This window comes from Medicago sativa, chromosome 7, assembly GCF_051527215.1.
Source record: "Medicago sativa cultivar Bolivia chromosome 7, Bolivia_mono, whole genome shotgun sequence".
Lineage (NCBI taxonomy): Eukaryota > Viridiplantae > Streptophyta > Magnoliopsida > Fabales > Fabaceae > Medicago > Medicago sativa.
The window spans coordinates 9,354,873-9,379,416 of record NC_140755.1 but is presented as its reverse complement, the minus strand read 5'-3'; the positions used below and the strand labels follow the sequence as shown (position 1 = coordinate 9,379,416).

General features: G+C 35.2%; 2 protein-coding genes and 1 long non-coding RNA gene across 3 annotated transcripts; 1 reads left to right on the top strand and 2 right to left on the bottom strand.

Moving 5' to 3' along the window:
• Positions 1–3,415: 3,415 nt before the first annotated feature.
• LOC146904065 (uncharacterized) lies at positions 3,416–4,261 on the bottom strand. Its single transcript, XM_085728224.1, has one exon. It carries the CDS (start codon positions 4,259–4,261, stop codon positions 3,416–3,418), a length of 846 nt encoding a protein of 281 aa, XP_085584350.1.
• Positions 4,262–12,197: 7,936 nt separating this feature from the next.
• Positions 12,198–16,025, top strand: LOC146904064 (uncharacterized). Its single transcript, XM_085725841.1, has 3 exons — positions 12,198–13,999; positions 14,113–15,060; positions 15,142–16,025. The coding sequence occupies exons 1-3, from the start codon at positions 12,209–12,211 to the stop codon at positions 15,457–15,459; spliced, it is 3,057 nt and encodes a 1,018-aa protein (XP_085581967.1). The 5' UTR covers positions 12,198–12,208; the 3' UTR covers positions 15,460–16,025.
• Positions 16,026–21,192: 5,167 nt separating this feature from the next.
• LOC146904063 (uncharacterized) lies at positions 21,193–22,050 on the bottom strand. Its single transcript, XR_015019883.1, has 3 exons — positions 21,674–22,050; positions 21,472–21,569; positions 21,193–21,372 (listed from the first exon to the last, which is right to left on the bottom strand). It is a non-coding gene; the product is annotated as an uncharacterized LOC146904063 (long non-coding RNA).
• Between the last annotated feature and the right edge of the window lie 2,494 nt (positions 22,051–24,544).

Sequence of the window (24,544 nt, the reverse complement as noted above, 5' to 3'; positions counted from 1 at the left end):
GACGAAGCTAATTAAGCAGCTAAGTGCAATCACTTGGTTAAAATGAGAGATATTTAAATGAAAAAGAAAATGATAACAAAACTAGTACTCCCTCCGGTCACATTCGTAAGCAATTTTTACTTTCTTAAGTTCATTAAATAACTAATGTATCTGGAATATAATATAGTCCAGATACATCACTTATTTAATGAATCTGAAAAAGTGAAAGTTGCTTATAAATATGACCGGAGGAAATATATTCCACAAGTGCATGGAAGAAAATATAAAGTTGTAGGGACATACATTTAATATGTTGGTACACATGTTTAAAGTTGCAATGCTTCTCTACATTTAGTTTGTGCGAGCTTTACCATTAATGTGCAATACCCTCTCCGAACTTAAATATAAACAAAAAATCTACTCCCTTCGTCTCACAATAATAGTCTCTTAAGCATTTTTTCTTTTTCTCAAAATAATTGCCAGTTTAGAATAGCAATGCAACATTTATTATTTTTTTCCATTATTATACCATTATTTATTGAATTTCATCCAACTTAACTACTCCACTAACTACAATTAATAAGGGTATTTTAGTAATGATAATAATTTTACCATTGAAATCAACACAATCAATCATTTCCTTAATAATCGTGCACAAGGCTTAAACGACAATAATTTAGAGACGGAAGGAGTATACTTTGAATCAAATTCATTTGACTTCTTAATTATATTTAAGACCGGAGTGAGTATATATACACACATACATATATATAGTTATCACTTCTAATATCCTAATAGAGGAATGCCAAATATTTGCATTGCACACTTAAGTTGAGTTTGATTAATCTGATTTGGCATCAGATGTTACACGTGAAGGCAGGTGGACAAAACTCTTTATGGTTATTAGATCTTGCTTTCCTTTCAACTTAAAAGATTGTTGGTCCAATTATGATTACAACTGTGGAGGGAGCAACTTCAATTTCCCCTAATCAACGCCTCAATTTGCATATAAAGGCTTCCCACGTTCATTTTCTATTTCATCATTGTGCATTCATCCTATCCTACTATTATCGATCATCTCATTTATTTCCCTTTACAGTTCAACAACACGTTTGTCTCTGTTTAATGGTATTTTATTTGTCTCGTCTTTAACAATTTATATCTTTTAATATTTCCCAGTTTTAGTTAAACGAAAAAAGTGTACACTCAAATTGGTTGTCAATAATACAAGTTGCATTGCATCTCCTTAATTACTGATCAAAAAGTTGCATCTCTGAAATTATATTTTTTTTTAACAAACTAAAATGATATATATTACCAACAAAATTGATTCACCCTGCACAGGACATGCAAAGAATGAACCAACCAAAAATATATACAATGTTTACAAGATCATGGACTCGGTGGATAAACAGACACCCACCAGAAAACAAAACAGCTTAGATGTGAACCCCCATACAAAGAAGAGGGTGTTTCCACCAATCATGATACCTATAGCTAAAATTTGCTTTATTCGATTTCAGCCATAAGAAAGAATGCAATTTAACCTTTTAAGCTAAAACAGAAGGATCAGACATCGTATTTTGGAATACTCGGTTATTCCTTTCCTTCCAAATGGTCCAAACAGAAGCAAACCAAATAAGTCTTAAATATGAATGAGTAACTCGAGGCAAACCCGGCATACTTGTAAACTGGTTAAGATGGAGTCGAATGTCACCTGAGGAGACTGAAGAAATTCCCAACCAATGCTAAACATGATACCAAAGGGAGCCAAAAATGTCACAACCTAAAAACAAATGAGATGCCGTTTCTATGTTCCCACATCCTGACACACATGCCGATTCTGTGACTTGGAGAACGCGTCGCCGCATCAAATTGTCCTTAGTCGGAAGTCTGTTTCTTAGTGAACGCCACACGAGCAGAGACACCTTTGACGGAATGAGCTTATGCCAAATGTCATCTATCACCGACCTATCCACTGGAACACCATTACTTGTAATGAAACGGTAGGCTTCGCGCACCGAATATCCATGAACAGGATCTAACAACCACCTCCAAGTATCAAAAACATTTTCCTGAAAAACAACATTGTGAAACAACATAGAACACGCCCTCACACTCTCCTCCTCCCACGCCAACAAACGACGACGCCATACCCACCCCCTCCCACCATCCAACCATCCTAGCCTCGACATCTCCTCCACTGAACACTCCTTATTCACCGCCAAATCAAAAAGGCGAGGAAATTTATACCTCAACGGGATTTCCCCCACCCAATTATCATACCAAAATAAAGTATTCCTTCCATCTCCGACTACCCGACGAATGTTCTCATCAAACCACCTCCCTACACCCTCACCCACCCCTTCACGGATCCTCCCCAACGCACGCCACCACGGAGAGCAATGGCTGCCCCCTTCCTTCAACCGCCCCCTCCTCACCGTAACGAGCTTTCAACTCTCGGTACCACAATCCCTCCTTGTCAATCAACATCCTCCAACACCATTTACCTAACAAAGACAGATTAAAAGCTCCCACCCTCCTGACCCCCAAACCTCTGTCCTTCTTTGGAGTACATATCGACTCCCAATCTATCCATGCAATTTTCCTAAAATCCTCACCCCCACCCCAGAAAAAAAAATTAAAAATAGATTCAATAGAAGAAATTATACATGCAGGAGCCTTGAAAAAGGAAAGAAAGTAAACCGGAAGAGAGGACATAACAGCCTTCAGAAGAACCAGACGGCCGCAGAAAGAAAGAAACTTATTGTTCCACGACGACAGTCAAGAGACAATGCGATCGACAACAGGTTTCCAAAAACAAAGTTTCCGCGGATCACCCCCAATAGGCAGCCCCAAATAGGCAAAAGGTATTGTTCCCTTACGGCAGTTCATCACCAGAGCAGCTTCCGATAACCAAGATTCTGAAATATTAACACGAGTCAACATACTTTTGTTGAAATTCACCTTTAGGTCCGAAATCTCCTCAAACAAAAGCAGCACCGCTCGCATAGTACAGACGTTCAACTAACTCTTTTCACCTATAATTAGAGTGTCGTCCGCAAACTGAAGGTGAGTCAATTTGACCTCACTAAGACGCCCTACTCCATACCCATTGAACAAATTTGCATCAACCACAGCATTCATTAAAACATTAAACCCTTTTGCGGCAAACAAGAAAAGAAATGGTGACAAAAGATCTCCTTGACGAAGACCCCTCTCAATAGGAAACTCGTCCGTCGGACACCCGTTCACTAAAACCGATGTCGTTGCCGTTCCCACACATTCAGAAATCCACTTCCTCCATAATCTAGGAAAATTCATGGCTGCCATTACCGAATCCAGGTACTTTAAATCAATCGAGTCATATGCCTTTTCGAAATCTACCTTGAACAAGAGTAACTCTTTCTTTAAACTTTTCGCTTCGTCAACCGCCTCATTTGCTATCAAGATACTCTAATATCTGTTTTCCTTTAACAAATGCCGATTGGGACTCTGACACCACACTCCCCACAACCGAACGAAGGCGATTAGCAAGAACTTTGGCAAGAATCTTATACAAACACCCAACTAGAGAGATAGGCCTGAAATCATTAAGTCGTTGCGGGCTGTTCACCTTTGGGATTAAAGCTATAAAAGTAGAATTTACACCTTTTGTAAGTTTCCCATTCCGATGAAATTCCACCAAAAATCTCATTAAATCTTCGTGAAGTAAATCCCAAAAGTCCTTGATGAAGCCTAAATTAATACCATCAGGTCCAGGGCTCTTATAACTATCACAATTCCATACTGCCTGCTTCAGCTCCGTAAGAGAAAAAGGTTTTGTTAAAGTACCTGCCTGAACACCACATAATTTACGAAACTGAAGGTTTTCCACTCCCGGGTGATCAGCCCCTATAGCCTTAAAATGAGTAGCAAAATGATTAAAAACAGCAGCACAAATGTTATGTACCCCGTTCACACTAACTCCATTCACAGAAAGCATATGAATAGCATTCTGACGCCTCCGGTTAGACATAAATCCATGAAAATATTTAGAGTTTGCATCATCTTCCTGAAGCCAATTCATACGTAATTTTTGCCAATTAACACTATTCTGAACACGAGCCATTGAATGTAAATTAACTGATAACTCATGTAACTCTTTCACCTCCTCTTCTAACAACGCTGACATCTCTGCTTTGGAATCCAACTGAGATATTTTATTTTTAACCTCCAACATCTTTCCATCCAGATTCTGACAATGTCGATTATGCCACTCTTTAAGACTTGCTTTCATCATTTTCAACTTCTGTTGTAAAACAAAGCCGCCCCAACCATGACATACAAAAGAAGCCATTTTTCACGGACAAAATCTGCATGACCAGTATAATCTGACCAACATTTGAGCATCCGCAGAGGACGAGGTCCCCAATTCGCATCATCGACATGTAACATAATAGGAACATGATCAGAAAGACCTCTCTGATAAGCTGCCTGGATACTGTTTGGCCATTTTTCACACCATTTGTTTGACAATAAGAATCTATCTAATCTACTCATAGATACCCCATTACCTTTAAACCAAGTATACAAACAACCACAAATAGGCAAATCAATAAGAAGACTATCATGAATAAATTTATTAAACATATCCGCATCCACTTGTCTGAACACGAAACCCCTTCCTTTCCTCTCATCAGCTCTACGTACCGAATTAAAGTCCCCACACACACACACAGAGACAAGAGTCAAAATTATTAAGAACAAGTAAATTCAACATTTCCCATAATTCCTTCTTGGCCGCTAAATCACAGGGTGCATAAACATTAATGATAACAAAATCTTCAGCAGTTTGAATAACGGTACCTTTGACAACCAGAACATTACCGAAGCCCATCGATGCCCAAACATTAACACCAGAGGCATCCCAAACTGATATCAAACTACCAGAAGCCCCCTCAGACTTTTGGAACGAGTAACCGCAAGGAATGTCACCCCAAACTGATTTAATCAACATATCATTCACCACTTGCAACTTGGACTCCTGAATACACAACACCAATGGATTCTTCTCCCGCACTAACCGCCTGACCTCTGATCTCTTTTCACCATCACCTAACCCCTCACATTATAAGCTAAAATCTTCATTGCACCCTCCCTCCCACCGTAAACCCACCCACCCTCAACGCGCACCACCCTCCCCATTACGCCCCTTTACTTCGCCCCTCACCAACTCACCACCAACAGTCGCCCTCCACTCTCTCCTTCCCTCCCTCGTTAACAAGTCAAAACTATTCATTGTGTCACATTGATACTTCACTCCCACAACCTTCCCTATATTCCTAACATCCGCCACTACCCCTTTCGCTTTACCTTGTAGCACCACCCAATTCTCCCTGTAACGCCTAAATTTGAAAGTGTCTAGAATATTCAAAGAAGCGTTAAACTGATATTGGATACATTAATTATACAACCAGAAAAGCGACATTAAGTCGAGAATTTAATTACATCAACATTCCAAGGTTTTCATGTTACATCATTACACCAAAAGTTTGCCAAACGGAGTTTATATACAAAGATGTAACAACACGTCTCATAATATAACATAGGCATCACTAATCTACAGCAAGGCGAAACCATGAAGTCACGATCAATCCAAGGCTTTTTCTTTACCTTTTCCTTGCACAACCTGAGAACCTGAACAAAAAGGAGTTGGGTGAGACATAATGCCTCAGTGAGTTCTTTCTAGCCCTAGGCTAGTGATAACCTCGGGGATACCTATGGTTATCACGTGTCTACATTACAACTTGGCGGTTGATTATACGTATGTGGTCATATACCCTTGACGGTCGTGCAAGCTAGCACCGTCTTGGAATCTCCTATCTTGTTATAGGCTTGCTAAAATCATACGTGCCACGACGGTCGAGGGTTCCTATAACCGCTTTGCCAAGATTCGCTAATGAATCTAAGCCTAATCATGAATCAATCATGCACTATCTAATACCAGACGAATAGGGTAACCTAAGATCGTCTTTGGCATTCTTTCATAACATGTTTATATCTAACATCATATCATAATCATGCAAGAATATATGTTCATTATTCTTTATGTAAGCGTTATACAATCAAACATTAACTTGATTCGTTTTACGGAGAGTCCCGGGTGGAGTAACCCCGAGTACACTCCCATATATGACCGATGTACGCACATCGGACTCCCTCGGTGTCGTGCGGGTCCCTTACGGCTTGAACCATTCCCCTTGAGTCGAGAACCTCCTGTATCCCCCTGACGTGGATAACGAGAGACACGAACACCTACATCTTGCTTTAGTCTTGATCTTATGCATACATGAAAGGTTAACTACATGAGTTAAATTCCTTTAACTCGGATCCTTGATCGATCCCTTGGGGTAACAACTTACAAGTCCATGAGCGTAGAAAACATTATTCGCATCATCATACATATTAATATAATCTACATTCTAGTTCTCGACGACTACGTCGAGGCTCTAGTTCCATTTCCCTCATTATTCATTGCTTGCTACCCGTTCAACTCAAGCTATAATTCTCGTATGCTATGCTCAATTATACATTATGAATTCTTGTTTAATGTTCAAGAAACATTTCAAAAGACTATGCCTTGGAATTTTGGTTGGAGGGGTTATTGTTAAAAGATTTGCTTAAAGAAAACTGTCCGCGAATCGCCGAGCCCACCTTAAACGAGCAAAACAGTGAGCTTCCTCACTGTCTGCTCGCCATGGCGAGTAAGGCCATGTGGGAGGCGAGTAACTGCTTGCCTAGGCGAGTAGGAGGCGAGTAAAACCTCCATTTTGTGGATTTTTTTTTGCTCGCCGTGGCGAGTCGTGACAGTCCAGAACTGTCAAAAATGGTGTTTTACACTCAAAAACCTCAAAACAAAGTATCCCAAGGCATATCATGGTATTAGAAGTCATATAGAACTTGTAAAACAGCCATTAAACAAGTATTCACAAGTATAAAGATGCATGGCATGAAAGGGGTAACTTTTCTACATATAACCCTAGAAAAATTATATAGTTTCCTTGCAAGCTAAAACACATCCCATGGTTGGGTACTAACTAGGAACTCACCTTAAAATAACCTGAAGTTAAGCCCATAACCTCAAGACTTTGACAACAAACCCTAAGATCAAAACCCTAGTTGAGAAATGGATGTTTGGTGAAGCTTGCTTCCAACTTATCACCAACAACTACCAAACCCTAGCCTTGCTTAGATTCTAACTTCTTGAAGGATTAGGAGAAGATTAAAGGAAGATCATGAGTAGAGAGGAGTAGAGAAGTTTGCATCCACACTTCTCTAGCCAAAAACCCAAAGTTCTAACCAACACATGCTCGAATCCAAAGAGGAGAAGGATGAATCAAAGTTTATGGGTGAAGCTTGGTGATGAGGACCAATTTAATCTAGAGAGAAGGGAGAGCAAAGTTTTCACAAACCCTAGTGAGAGAAAGAGAAATGAATTGTGAGGAAATTTGGACTTAAAGTCCTTAAATAGTCCCCCCCAAGCAATTACCGTTTTACCCTTAGCCTCAAACGCGCCCAATCTAACGTTATCAGGTAAATCATCGTATCATAAAAGCGGGATATTACACTCCCAGTCCTTATTGACAGAAGATGTTGAATTATTGGACGAATCCGAAGAAGTATTCACTGCTGCCTGCACTTTCTGGTTCGCAACACAAACCTTACGTTTCCTCTTTTGTTTCTTCAATATGTGTAAAATTTGTTTTCTGTCGGTAGCCGGCATATGAGAAACTCTTTTCATGAAACCCACTGTATTTTAGCAAAACCACTCTTACCACTTTTTGACAACACAATAGTTGGTGATGAATTACTTTGTGCCGCATCTAAATTACCAACCTTAGTATTCTCGACATTGCAAGTAGCTGAAAAACATCACCACCGTCTTGAACAGTCCTCCAGTTCGCAAGCCAATCGAAGCTCCACGGTCCAGAATTAATATTTTCCTTCGGTGCTGATGGTAGTGATTTATTAAAAGTGTCACACTGCTCATTGACATCCTCCATTGGTGACTTCGGGAGAGGCTGAATCACGGGTGATAAATTCACATCAAAAAACTTTGATTGTTGATCCTTAACATCATCACTAGGTGAACCAAGAATAGGAGCAGAACCTTTATCTCTCTTGTTTACATCATGTTGACTCCATTCCTTGCTCAAGTCATCTACCAATGCATCCAATTCCCACTCCCCTTGAACTTCGTCTATGCCATCAATGTCATTTGGTTGAAATAACTCCTCCGATCTCGAGTCTGTGTCCACCTCTGTCACAAACGCGTCCTCCCCCAAATTACACCCCCATTCCTCCACCAATTTGATAGAAAACTTGGTCCCATCAATCAAAAATTCTGCCAATTTATTCGCTATCTCAATTTGCGGTGTCGATACTAAAATACGTGCAAAATCCATCCGAGCTTTGTCCACCGTGCATTCATCAGCTTGGATAAATCTCCCTACACCCAAAACACACAATCTGATGAAAGAGACGTTCCATGCGTGTACGGGAACCCCATACACACGGAGCCAAGCACCCCGTTCATACTTAACCTCCGTGGACGACCACTTTTGAATGTTTGCAAATAACATTCCAAAAAAATCAATTGCCCCGTTGAACACTTGCCAAATATCATCACCTCCGTTGCAATTGATGAAAACCTTATCACCCCCCAAAGGAGTAACAACCACGTTTGGGAAGCCGGCATCGTCGACCTTTTGTTGAATAGCCAACGCAGAATCACCACCAATCACAGAAGCAATCATACCGGATGTTGCCCAATTACGATTCTCAATCTCAGAAATTATATTAATATTCCTTTAAATTATTTTACAGTTTTAAACACGTTCTTTATTTTTCTTATCAATTTATTTCCTTCCTGTATCCGGTTTAATCGTTTATGTTTAAAAATATCAATATTAGACCGAATTAATTTATCATTTTTGTATGATATAAAGATAAATTAATTTATCATTTGAAAAGATAAACTAAATCTTCGATTCATCAAGACAGCTTATAAATTGTATCATAATAACTATTAAGACAATGAATTTGTGATGATGGATTTAACCGGTTAAAATTTGGTTATGAGGGGTACCCTTAAATAAGTGATCATAGGACTCTTGTGTATAGAAAAAAATTTAGTTATGAGGAAAGAACCAATCTTGTGTTGACCACATGTTTTTCGATGAAAATTAGTCGTATGTAAAAACTTTGTACTTATAACAATGTATTAGACATTGTCACTATAATGCTTCAATGTATCAAAATTTCACACACATCCTCAAATATCTTTTTTGTTAGTCATTTTTGTTATCTTTTTAGTCATTTTGGTTATCTTTTGTATTTTTCGTTAGCCAACTTAAATATACTTAAGGATACTTTTGCAGTTCTGGTATATTCAGGGGTTATAATGACAACACCTAATTCATTCAGACAAAAAATGATTGTTTTTCCAATTTATAAATTATAATAGAAGTAAACTAAGACTTTGCTCAAAAAAAAAAAAAAAAAAACTAAGAATGAAAGTTGGGTCAACAATATACGTATTTTTAAAGATGCATGACTAATTTAAAATGAAAGAGATTAGTGGTATATTTAAAACTTTAAATTAAGTTAAAGGAGCGGAAGAAGTTTTGCCATATATTGGTTTGTTTTTTCTCTTTTACTATTTTCTATTAACTATACAACTTGATTTTCAATCTTAAATTTGGGTGTTCATCGGTTTAGGTCAAACTGAATCAAGCCGCGACCTGACCAAATTAGTTTAATAAATTTCTTGATTGTGAACAAAATCGAGTTAAACTGTTCAATTTTTTTCATGTTTGGTTAAGACAACAGATTTCAAGATTCTTATTAGGTCATCCACATTTCCAACATGGTCACATACATTTTATTTTTTATTGATATTTTATCTATTTTAAGCCTACATTTATATATGAATCAAGACAAAATAGAAACATGTTAAGCTATAACCTTTTTGGTTCTTAAAGTCACAAGCATATATAGATAGGGAAATGAAAACACACTTTTAAGTGTTTTTAAATATTTTGGAAGTTTTAATATTTTGGCTTTGTATTATGGTACAATTGGTATGAGAGACTTGATTTTGTATTTACTTTTCTAATTTAACATGAGACTTTGGCTATTGAGGTGTTTTAGTTTTAGATATATTTTTTATATTTGACAAAGTTATCAAATTTTTTTGTACATTTGTTTTTTAGTGTGTTCGATCAATCCAACCCAAACCAACTTGTTGTTTATCGGTTTGGTTCCATTCGTTTCTGGCTTTATCCCAAAAACATGTAAATTCAACCAAAACCAAAATGTATACTTTTGATCAATTTAAGCAGTATGTTCACTCAAAATCAAACCAAACCGGTCTACAAACTCTCCTAATCTTAAACGGGTTCTTGATTAACGACAGTAGAAATTATGAGTATTTGCTAAAATTTCCATGAAGTGTCAGGTCATTCAATGGACAAACTGCAACCGAGACAGTTTTAAAATTTTCATTAGTGCCACTACTATAATGAGTTATTATTTATTTCAATTAAAATATTTATGAACTTTGTTTTTATATATAATTTTATTTTTTGGTTTTTCATAGGTTCCTTTTACCGGAGGTAATCCTATTTAAGATTTATCAGACGCTAAATGTGAGAACTTTTGAACTAGAATTCGAACATTAATTTATCATGCCATGTGAGTTTCGTCTCTTATGCTAAACTCAATCTTTGTTGGTGATGTATAAAATTTTTTTATCCAAAAGTGAACAATTTATTTTAATTTAAAAATAAAAAATAAAGTTCATAATCAATTTTGCCTCTAAAATTGTAACTACTTGTCAAATTAATCCTTGCCTTTTATTATTTAAGAATTTCATCATTTGAAATTGTAACACGTTAATCAAATTGGTTCCAATGTTTAATATTTATCTACTTTTATGGCCTTATTTAGATCAATACTTGAATCTCACTACCAAAAAAAGAATGATCAATACTTGAATCTTTTCAATTACTTTTGGTTGCATTTTATTACTTTATAGTTGTTTTCATTTTCTTTATTTAAGAACAATAAACTATGAAGAAAATGTGGAATTTGATGCATTTGGGCTTTGGCTAGGTTTTGATGTTAAAGAAGTTAATGATGATAATTGAAGACCAAGTCAGTGTAAAAAGGGCTAAAAGCTCAAGATAGAGGATATTATAGCCATAGCCAGAAGTTCCTTGTTCGTAGCCAAAAAGTATGATGGAGCAAATGAACTAGAAAAAAGAAAGGTTTAAATGTGTATTTAGTCCCTGCACTTTCGTCCAGTTTTGGTATTGGTCCCTGCGCTTTTTTTTGTTTGGCATTGGTCCCTGCACTTTGTAAACTTTTTGCCTTTAGTCCTTCCGTTAACTTTCCGTTAAAAAAAAAAAACAAAACTAACGGTGTGCCACGTGGCCCAATCATGACACGCCACGTGGCACACTAAAACAATTTTTTTAAATAAATAATTTAAAGTAATTAATTTTAATTAGTATTTTAATAAATTGATTTATTAATTAAAATAAGGATTAGAAAAGAGAGAAGAAGAAAACACGGGAAAGAGAAGAGAAAGAGGGAAGAAATGGGTTTAGGGTTTCAACTTCAACCCTAACCTTCTGATTCCGACCACCATCCTGTTCTGCTTCCGACCACCATCCTCTTCTTTCTCTTTGATTTTGCTCACGATTCCGACCACCACCTTCAAGTTTGTTTGTTCACGATTCCGACCATCACGATTCTGACCACCATCCTCTTCTGATTCCGACCACCACCTTTGAGTTTGCCTTTTCAGTTGAAGGTTCGTTTTACTCTTCTGATTCTTCTTGTTTATGAAGTTTGTTTGTTTCTTTGTTTCTGTTATGAATTTTATTTGTTTCTATTATGGATAATACTATTTTGTTTGTAGTGCTCTTTTGGTCTGTTTTTCTTGCTTGCCGCACCTGTTGTTTGTGTTTTGTTTGTTTCTTGCTCGCCGCACCTGTTGTTTGTGTTTTGTTTGTTTCTTGCTTGCCGCACCTGTTTCTATTATGGTACAGTCTATTATTATATGTTAACTAAGTCAATTTATATTCTTTTCTGTAACTTTCCATTTCTTTAATGGCATGTGGGGGGGACCATATATGTATAGATTCTCTTTGTGTTGCTGGAAAATTACTATGTGTATGTCATGTGGGGGGACCATATGTATAGATTCTCTTTGTGTTGTATGTGGGTATCTGGATTACTATGTGTAGGGTCAATATTTTATTGTTTCTGCTCTCTCTTTTTGTGTGGACATGTGCTTTATTGTGTTTTTTTTTTTCTACAAGTTGTGTTATTTTATTGTTTTTGCTACTTTTTTGTATGTTTGGTTCAAATTTCATGCAGTTGTTTATCTATATATGCAGAGATGAGTTTCAATGTTGTTTTCCATCATGGGGGTCAGTTTGTAAGAGATTGGATTGTGTATTATAGGGGTGGTGATGTAACTGTTGTTGAGGGTCTAGACAAGGATAGATGGAGTTATTTTGAAGCAGAGGGTATAATGACAGATAAAAAATATGCTAAGAATAGTTTCAGAATGTGGTGGAAAGTAGAGGAGGAAATTGCTTACAAGAAGTTAAGATTGGATGTTGATGCTAAGGATATTGTTGATTATGCCTTAAGTAACAATGTTGATGCTCATATATATCTTGAACACGGTGTTGATAATATGTTTTCTGTGGATGCTCCTGTATGTCTTGAATTACAAGCTTTAAATGATGTTGTGGAAAATGTTGATGCTGGTGGATTTGAAGGTGATTATGAAACTGATTCTTATAGCAGTGAAGATGAAGTCAAAGGAATGGACTTGGATGATAGTGAAGATGAGAGAGCTTTAGGAATGGACGATGGATTTGGTTTAAGCGATGGCGATGAATCCGAGTTTCAACCTTCAAGAATGATGAGACATGGAAATACTTGTAATTTGAAAACTCATTCAAATGAAAAAGTGGGGGGAGGTAGTTCAAGTAGTGCACTTGCAATATGTGATATACCTGATGAATCACTAAATGACAAGTTTGAAATTGAACATGAGTATCTCAGTGAAGAACTTGGAAGTAGTGATCCTGATGACTCTGACAACGAGAAGGGACCTAAAGATGACATTTTTAGGATGGAGGAGTTGACCAAGAAATACAAGTTCAATGTTGGGTTGCAATTTAAATCATTGCAGGAGTTCAAGAATGCTATTATAGAGTGGAGTGTTCTAAATGGGAAGAATATAAAGTTCAAGAAAAATGACTTGGAAAGGGTTAGAGTGGAGTGCAAGAAGAAATGTGGTTTTGAGGCTCTTGTAAGTAAAGTGGGAGGCAAGCACACGTTCATGATGAAAACATGGAAAGGAGACCACACATGTTCCTGGCAACAGAAAAATAAAAGTGCTACTTCCAAGTGGGTGTCAAAGTCAGTAGCTAACAACATGTTTACGGGTGACCATGTGACGATAAATGACATTGTGAATTTTGTGGGGAAAAATTACTCTGTGAATATCAGCTTTTGGAGAGCGTGGAAAGCAAAACAGATGGCTAAGGAAATTGTAGAAGGTAATGCTGCTCGACAATATAGTCTATTATGGAGGTATTCTGCGGAGCTTAAGAGAGTATGTGCCGATAACTCGTGCAAGATCAACATGGAGAGACCACATCCAACTTTACAACCTAGGTTTGGAAGCTTTTATTTTTCATTTGATGGTTGCAAAAAAGGATTTTTGACAGCATGTAGACCTTTTATTGGTGTTGATGGTTGTCATCTAAAGACTAGATATGGAGGACAGCTTCTTATTGCAGTTGGAAGAGACCCAAATGATCAATATTTTCCTTTAGCATTTGGAGTGGTCGAGACTGAATCCAAAGAATCATGGAGATGGTTTCTAACATTGTTATTAGAGGATATTGGACAGGATAAAAGATGGGTTTTCATATCTGACCAACAAAAGGTAATTATGTTGTTGCTTGTAATTATGTTGTGTTTATTATTCTGATTCCTATTTGAAGCAGAAAACGCAAAGTTCATTTTTTATGCTTATATATACTTGTGTTTTTATTGTAGGGGTTGATTTCTGTTTTTGAGGAGATGCCTCAAAGATTAGAACATAGGTTATGTCTGAGGCATCTATATGCCAACTTTAAGAAAAGGTTTGGTGGAGGCACTCTAATAAGAGATCTCATGATGGGGGCAGCTAAGGCAACCTACTTGCAAGCTTGGGAGAAGAAGATGTCAGAGTTGAAAGCGGTCAATCCGAAGGCATGGGAGTGGCTGATGGGTTTTCCCACAAAGTTGTGGTGTAAGCATGCTTTGTCTTTTTATCCTAAGTGTGATGTATTAATGAATAATATTTCAGAGGCATTCAATAGTACTATCTTGGGTGCTAGGGCCAAGCCAATTTTAACTATGTGTGAATGGATTAGGCTTTATTTGATGAATAGGATGGCAACTTTACGGTATAAACTAGGTAGGTACGAAGGTAGGATAATGCCTACACCTATGAAGAGATTAAATAAGGAGATTGAACTTAGTGGAGGATGGTCACCACACTGGTCTACACCAACATCTTTTCAAGTTACTCATCATCTTAATAGTAGTGGTTTTATTGTTAACTTGGATAAAATGACTTGCACATGCAACTTTTGGGAGTTAGTAGGCATACCTCGTAGACATGCTGTAGCAGCTATGAGTTTTAGAAATCAAAATCCTGAGGACTTTGTTGATCACTATTATTCAAGGGAAGCATATGAACTTTGTTATAGTTTTAGTGTTAGTCCTATTAATGGTCAAGATATGTGGCCTACTGTTGAAGTTGAAGACATGCTCCCCCCACAATACAAGAGAGGTCCTGGTAGACCAAAAAAGTTGAGGAGAAGGGAAGCTGATGAAAACCCAAAGACCGGAAAACATAATACTAGGGGTCTTAATAGGTGCACAAATTGTGGCCAGCCCGGTCATAATGCTAAGGGTTGCAAAAGCACAGAAGTAAACCCGTCTGCACAACAAAGAAAGGTATAGAATCACTTAAATATTTTGTATAATTTTTTTTTGGTACTTAAGTCTTTATAAGCCTAATCATGTTTATTTTGATAGAGAAAACCCAAAAAAAATGCTCATGCAGCGACTACCTCCAATGCACCTGCAACTGCAACTGCTGCTTCAAATGCAGAAACACCTTCTAATACACCTGTCACTACTGCTTCAAATGCACCTGTTGTGACTGCATCCAGTGCCCAACCTTCACATGTTACTACTGTGCCTGTTTTGACTGCATCCAGTGCCCAAGTTTCACATGTTACTACTGCACCTATTAAAAAGGTAAATGTGGCATATGTTGGTGTTATTTTGTACTTGTTTGCCTTATTAAGTGTCTTATGCATTCCATTTTTTCTTCTGTTGCACTTGTGTTAACTTGATAGAGTAAAGGCAATAAAACAAAGAAATCTGCCTCTAATATCAATTCTAATGTACGTGCTGTTGAATGTAATCAAAGTGGTGTTGCTGTTGAACTTAATGCATCAATTGTCAGTCATTTAAATGACGGCGATGATGATGAAATTGTAGCAGCTGTCGAGGAAGCAGAACGTGCACTTGGCATTAAAATGGTTCATGCAAGCCAACCCACACCATCTTTGAAAATTCAAAGGCAAATTGCCAAACCATTAAGTTGCACTGCAACACAAAAGGTATGTTGCCGCTTATGTTGAACCATTATTCTTTCATTTGAAAGTTTGGTCTTGAATCTATGCTAAACCAATAAGTTTTTCAACTCGTGTAGGGAAAGAAGCGAAAACATACTGGGCCACCAAGGGTGATCTCAAAAAATGCAAGAAGGAGATAAACCTCTCAAAGGTAATTGAAGATGAAGATGGAGATCCCAATGAAAATCCAGATGAAGATTGTCGGAGGTTTTAGAACCTACTGATGTATTTTGTGAATTTGAGACCTATGTTAACTCACTAATTTTTTTTTTTTGCATTTTGAGAATTAGAGGCTTATGTTGCCAACTTACTATCTATTTGGTGCATTTTGGTTTATTTTGAGATAGAGAGGCCAATGTTGCCGAATAACTATCTTTTTGGTGCATTTTGAGAATTAAAGGCCTAGGTTGCCAAGTAACTTTTGCTCGACTTTGAAAGTACAATTACATATATTGCCAGAGTGCAATTTAATTTCCATCTAATTTGTTAATTTTTATCTATTGTCACGGTGTTAATACGATACAATTTTCATCTTCAATGTGATACAATTAAAGCTTAATTTTTTTAAAAAGATTTTTTTTGATTTTTTTTATGATTATTCTCAATAAAAATAATGGACAAAACAATAATTAAAACATAATTTCATTGAAAGTTTTTTTAAGAAAAAAAAAAGTTCAGGGACCAATACCAAAGTGCAGGGACTAATATCAAAAAATGTTGAAAGTGCAGGGACTAAAGATATTTTTAAGTAAAAAAAATAATGAATAAAATAATAATTAAAAATTGATTTTTTTTTTTTAAGAAAAATTGTCTTTTAGTGTGCCACGTGGCGTGCAATAACTGGTCCACGTGGCGCTCCGTTTGTTTTTTAACAGCAGTTTAACGGAAGGACCAATAGCAATTTTTTTACAAACTGCAGGGACTAAAACCAAACAAAAAAAAGTGTAGGGACTGAAACCAAAAAATGGTGAAAATGCAAGGACCAAAGACACATTTAAACCAAAAAGAAATAGAGAACATTATGGGTGCCCATAATGATAGACACGACCTTGTCCATAGCCATGTGACTTTTGGGAAAGCGCCGGTTACACGAATATTTAGCTTAGTTTACACGAATATTAAAATTGCATACACCTTTTGGTTACTATTATAAACAAAAATTATCATTTTAAATTCATTCGATAAATGATGTATGTGATAAACAATAAAGACTATATATATCATTAATCGAATGAATCTAAAATTTTGATTTTTGTTTATAATAACGACCGGAAGGTGTGCAGGACAAAGATGCTAACATACAGTGGCGGAGCTAGAAATAAATTTGGGGGTGGGCCAAATTTAATGTGTAAATTTATATATTTTTTATTAGTTAATTCGAGTGACCAATAATCTTTTATCTATGAAACATAATTTAAACCGGGGTTTAAAGATATTTTAACATAAATATTATATAATTTTTAATATATTACACCATATTTTAAATTTAAAAAAGAATTGTACATGAGTTGGCGCTTAGATATATAAAGAATAAAAGCGATTATTTGAGACTGAAAGGTTGTTGCTTTAGTGGTTTGGGGATAGTGGTTTGGGGATTTTTATTTTTATTTAGAAAGACTGTGACTGGTTCGATTCTCCTAGGAGATTTTTATTGTTCTCCTAGGAGATTTTTATTGTTATTGAATAATTTTTTTTTTAAAATAAAAAAAGAACTAGAATTATAATAAATACCAGACAAGTCAGGATTCGATCGCGCGACACAAAAACCAGACCAGCTAGGATTCGATCGCGCGACACAAAGCCTTCATCAAGTAACTTAACCACTGGGACAAGCTAAACAATTGTTAAAACATTCGCAACACATATATATAATATAATTTCTTATTAAAATATATGCATATATACCTATTAAAAATTAATTTTTTTAGGGTTGGGGTGGGTCATGGCCCACCCTGGCCCATGAGTGGCTCCGCCACTGCTAACATAGATTTTAAGCTCTACATGAAAATTGAAACGTTATTAAAATCCAAAAGAAGAAGAGACTTATTACCGACCAAGTCCACATTTACTCATGATTGCATATATAGAAACATATTGTAGATTTCAAATAACTTTGTTAACACATTGAAGTGACTATGCTTATAAGTCGTTTCCTCATGCCATCATAAACAATCGACTTGGGGTCATCCCTTTTTGAGTGAAATTTTGGATTGATTACCATCTCCTTCATAACAAAAATTGTTATGCTTTATAGGTTGTATAAGTGCCATGCATACTCCTCAATGTATGCTTCATTCTTACCTCTCATCCACCTCAATCGTTAATAGACTTGAACGTCATAGTGTATGTAGATACATCATCATCAAACATCATCGCCACCATGGATTCTACAACACCATTCACTTAATTATATATATATATATATATATATATATATATATATATATATCTTTAAGTTCATTCAAAGTAAATAATAATAAGAAGAATAATAATATGAGATTATTTAGTTCAAATCTTGAGTGATTCATATATATTGTTGTCAAAATGGTACCTAGATTCATAAGATTGAATCTATTTAGTTTAATTAATTGAGTTGAATCCGTGTTATAAATTTTGAGTATATTTCAAAACTTTCAAATATTTTGTGTCTCATATTTTCAATTGAGAAATATAGAAAAATATTTTAATAAAAAATTATTATCATATTATTAATTATAATATTTGACTTGGTCTGATTTGTTTAGCCACATCATTTTGACTGGATTAAGTCTACTCTCATTTGAAACAACTAGACCATCGACCCGTGCTCCGCACGGGTCTTACCTGCTAAAACATACGCAACTAACTATCTACGTAATACTCCCTCCGGTCACTGTTAAGCAAAAATTCATTTTTTAGATTCATTCAATAAGTGATTTATGTAGTCTATATGTGGACCACATACATCATTTATTGGATGAACCTAAAAATATAACTTTTGCTTATAATAGTGACCGGATGGAATATAATGTATATGCACGAAGGGGAAATAATTAGCTACTATTATAACAAACAGTAAAGTCAAAAGCTCATAATTTAATATTCAAATTTAAAACATCATCAAATGACAATTACATTTACGTAGCTAATTGATAAGTACTCCTTCCGTTTCAAAATATAAGCAAAATTGGTTTTTTAGTTTCATTCATTTAATGATGTATGTGGTCCATATTATGAACCATATACATCATTAAATGAATGAACCTAAAAAGTAAATTTTGCTTATATTTAAAAACGGAGGGAGTAATTGAGAACATGCCATAAATATAAGGTAATAATAAATATAAGCACCGTCATTAAAACCAACCAACACATTTTCAAGCTTATATGTCGAGCCCTCTTGCACCATTTCTTTGATCATTGACACTAAGGATTTTCTGACCGATGCATGGATCTTCCCACCCTGAAAAAAAACAGACTTATCATAAAGGGTTTAAACACATATAACCATTAGATATTAATAGCTTAAAAACTTATGCTGGTAAATCACACCTTCTCATCAACCAAAAGCAAGTTCATAAATATGATCTCATCTGGGTGATCTTTGTCAGTTATGCACCACATATGAGGAACACAGACTAAGAGTTTCAAATCCTTCTTGCCACCTGAAATGTTTGCAATTTGTGTGTACCTTTATGCCATTTTGCGTTTTCTAAGTTGGTTTTCTATGTTTAGTTTGCAGCTACTCCCTCCGGTCCTATTTACAAGAGAAAGTTGACTTTTTCGATACATTGAATAATGTATGTATCTAGTCAAGAACCTAAACCAAATACATAAATTATTTAATGTATCTAAAAAGTAAATTGTCTCTTGTAAATAAGACAGGAGGGAGTATAATATAACACTTGCTTAAATAGAAATGGCAATTACACATATAATGGACATTATAAACTTAGAAAAATTTGAAGTATCTTACACTTAATTGCTTACCAAAACACAACTGTGCGAATTCTCTTCATCTAGTCATCTAGTGGGCAATTGCTTACCGGCCAATAAGGGATGAGCATGCTGAGAATATCCATTTAATGTGGAGCATGCTTAACTAAACCCTAGCCACATAGGTTGACTTCTCCACGCGCTCCCTATCTCCATTCAATTAATGCCTTTTACTGTTCCAAGACTATGTCCCTCCAATAAGTTTTGAGCATGCCTGCAATACATTTGGAATATCCAATGACGCATTCATGGCTACAGTCTACCAAGCTGGTTTTTCTTTTCATAAACACATAATTGCTCTGTTACATACGCATGGTCCTAGAATATAGTGTAAGATGATGCAAGTGTATCAAGGCAAAAAGAATGTGCAGACAAAGCAGTTATTGCAACATTTACCAAGAATTGCACATGTAAACACAACTGAACTGATAGTTGGCGCAGCCATAATAAGTTGGTAGACTTTGTTTTTTTTTTTTAAAACTAAGTTGTAAAGAAAAAAAAATGTCTGTTGAATCTAAGAAAAACATCTGCAGTCTGGACAACAAACTAAGGAGGCCGTACATTACAAATAAAAATCTACAATTCCTTGAAGTAGGAACAATATTAAAATTTGGGCACATATAAACTCTCATGCGTGCATCTGGTGTTTTTATTCTGCACGTTTTTCTGTTTCAACCATGAACACATATTTTCCAGCCTTCAAACTAAATTGTTACGTTAATGAAAAATATTAGGGCAATTTGCATCAATTACATTTTCCCTTAACTCAGATATACTTTCATTCCTTAATGAAAAGGTTGCTTGCAACCATTGTTTTAATTTGTAGTCTAATAATATGTAACATGAACATTGAATAACTGATAGCAATAATGGAGATTGTATGCTTGCAATTTGTTGTTAGTGGGCAATCTAATACTATGTAAAACAAAAATTCATTAACTGAGTTGTTAATATACATCAACTTTTACCAGATGGTACATTGTGGACATTATGATGTTAATTATACGGTTGGTAATAACAATTGAGGCAAATGAAAATGAGCAAACATGAACGATAAACATACTTAATAAAAATGCAGTGATTAGAACATAAAGATAACATATTCATTGAATTAAAATAACACGTTACAATACTTTGAACAACATCCATAGACGACACCAATTTGAAACTATTAATATGACACTTAATATGACACCAATTTGAACAACAACCAAACCAAGCCTGTTAATGACATTTATACCGAACTGACTTAAACCCGAAAGAGCAATGCTATATATCTAGAAAAAAAAACATCAAGAATTCTTCAAGAATAAAGAGCAACCAATCACAATGTACTATTTGCCACAATTCAAGGAGGTGTGGCTGAAAAATAGGAAGTGGACAAATAAATCATGCAATTAAAACTTGCCACATGTGTCTTGAAAAATTCTTGATGCTATTTTTCTAGATAAATAGCATTTTCCAACCCGAAAAAACCATAAGCACCCAGCCACCCATGCGTATGTCGTAGAAGTCGCGAATCGCATTGAAGCCAGTGGTGAGATACACAGATCCGTTGATCCTTTCCACTAATATCTCAAATTGGTTATAGTTAGTGTCAATGATCCCCAAAATAGGTAACACACATTTTTGGCAGCATAACGGCCCCCTGCGTGGATCAAGCATCAATAAATAAGTATCAGTTTTGAAACTAAATGCGTCATTCATGGAAAATTATAATAACACTATCTCAAAGTGAATCAATCACCTCATTAACATGGAATTCACAGCAAATGGTCCTGTATTGAAGCCTCAACTCGTTCACAATCTTATCAACATCAGTTGCTGGATTTGGGTCCAGAGGAGCTGCTCACATCAATAAAAAACCAAAACAGTTTAGTGCACATTCATAACAACACAAACAATTGAAAGAGAGTCAATATCATAACAATTGAAAATAAATAACTCACCCTTCAAGCAGTGGAGTGCAAGCAGCGTCTCAAATTCGTGGTAAGACATGTTAACATAAGAGTGATGTCACGCAGAAACAATTAGAATGAATGAGTATGGCAAGTTTATGCATGCGCAGGCCATTCCTATATATAGAGCACTTGCTTAGAGTTTGCATGGGAAGCTGAAACATAAAGTGATGCATTTATTGGAGTAGTTGGCATAACAAATGTCACATGTGCTCTTTAGGAGGGAAATTCGAAATTCAAACCATGCCAAAGCAATTAATGAGTCTGCCTTAGCTTGCAAAGCACTCTTTGGTTAATGACTTTGGAGGGAAATTAGCAAAGTAATTAGGGCTAAGCAATAGCTTGACCTAATTAGCTTTTAGAGTAAGTAAGATAAATTGGGCACATGGTATTTATTTTGCAACGGAAACAATGTTAAGAAAGCAATTATACTTTGACTATGAGTTACTATTGTATTTGAGAAGATTGTGCCTATTTATGCTCAAAAAGCTAACTGCCAATTTACATATGGAGTTTACGTTCTTTTACTTTTGAGATCAGGAAAACTATTTTTTCTTTTGGTTTTACAAACTCATGCACATTCTAAACAAATACCCCTCTTTACTTTTATGCTTCAAGCTATACATAAATAGATTTTCATGAGTCTGACATATAATTCTGGGTTACATCTTCCTGAAATAATTTTTCTTGTCAGTTCTGTTTCCTCGATTCTACATTGAGAATGGTCTGTTAAACCCTAGGGGATTAGCGTATAATCACGCGGAAAATCCTTAAGGACAGTGCGATCAACACGTCTCAGACTATTTTCATTGTTTGTTCATTTTGTAGTTCTCTTATTGAATTGATGTTTAGAGGTGTTGATTGAGCTATATCGGTGGTCAATTCTACAAGAATATCAAGACAGATAAGTTTATTGATCTCTCTTTTGTTTATATTTAATTGATTGTTATATTTATATATCGATTATTTATAGAGATAATTTTATGCCTAAAATTACAACAATCCGAACATAAAAAACACTAAAGCAACTTAATTATTTTGAATATGTTGGTCCTAAGAAAACTGCCATGGTATCTTTTTTTTTTTTTTTAAAGGGAACTCCCATGGTATCTAGTGCAGGACATGATATTAGTTTAATTTAATTTAATTTATTTATCTATTGTTAATTTGGTTACGGCGCCGATCATAATGCTTTATTATATATCAACGTGAATAGCATTTTTATTGACCTCAAAATACATGGACAAGACTTTGGTCTCTATTCATTTTAATATCATATAAGATAATATAAGAAACCCATAGCCATAACATAATCCTTATTAATTTAACTAAATGTTCTGATTAATGTATGATTCAGTGCCAACAAAACAGGAAAAGATATAAATAAAATATGTCATGAAATTATGTAACTTATAATTCATGAATGCTTGGAAAAAGGTAGAGTTAGTTTAGTGGGCATTTTATTCTTGGACGGTATGTTTGTCTGCCTCTTGCTATATGTATAAAGTTTTTTTATAGACTCAATTTCTTATACGTTGCGATAATGTGGGATATTAAGATAAATTAACTCAAATGAATTTGTTTGGAAGTTTGCTAACTATTGGTGGAAATGTGGGACACAAATACTATATGTGACATCCAACGGTTCATTCTCTCTAGCTAATCTGATTTTTGGGATGAAATTCTGCAAGCTGTGATTGTCTTCAGCTTGTCAACAAGGCCTGAAATTGCGGCCACTAGTGATGCATTTGATCATCTTCAAAGTTCAATTATAAATGGATTGATACTATTTATTTTTCGAGAAAATGTTAACTAATTAAGGAGACAAATATAGTAAAAAAAAAAAACTTAAAACATGTATAGATAAACTTCTACAAGTATAAAAAAAATTCAATGCAAAATTTTCTTCTTTTGTATTTTTAATTGGTACCCCAGGAACAATGGTTAACGTGATTTTGTATTTATTTGTTCTTGCCTCTTTGTTTCAGAAGATCCAATAACATTTTGATAAAATAGTAAGAAAACTTTTTTAGTTTAACTAGAGGTTTTGAATTCGAATTTAGCAATGTGGATCTATAATTTGATAGAACTTTTATGTAATCCAAAGCTCTTTGCTTCGTGCACACCTTTCTCAAATTAGATACTCAAAATTATTTTTTCCCAATGATAGTTTCTAATAGGCACTGGATCTATAATTTGAAAAAAAAAAACAAGGAACATGCCCCATACTATTCGATGTGTTTGGATTATAAAATGCGAATTACTTAATTGATCGGATTTTATAATCTAAATTAGTGAATTTTTTTCACCCAAAAATAGGGAAAAAATATTTTTTTATTATATATTCCAAAAATCTCCTACTATATTTAAAAAAAAAAAATAAACCGCACGAGAAATGAATAAGGTGAAAAAAGTAACAGTCTAAAGGATATGGTTTGAACCCAATGGCAAGGCTACGAGCCTATAGAACGGTTAGGCCATTTAATAGACTATTACTTTTCCCACCCTCTTATGTTCTCGCGCGCCCTATAAATTTACAAAAATACCCTTCGGATTTCATAATCCGAAATCAATTTCCCAAAAATTTCCGTATTATATAATCTGAAAAGCCCTTTTACCAGAATTTAAATACACTTTGCTTTATTTTACATTATTTAGTTGCCAAAATCATAAAATAAATGCAACTATAAGCAAAAATAAAGGAACAAAAATAATACACAAAATCTCATTTTATTAATATAATTGATACATTTACAATAAAGTTGAAACTTAAAGCTTATTACATAGAATATTCAAACACCTAAAGCTAATTTATTAGAAACCTAAAACTAAATCTGCAGCCCAAGAAGATGGAGGGGGAAG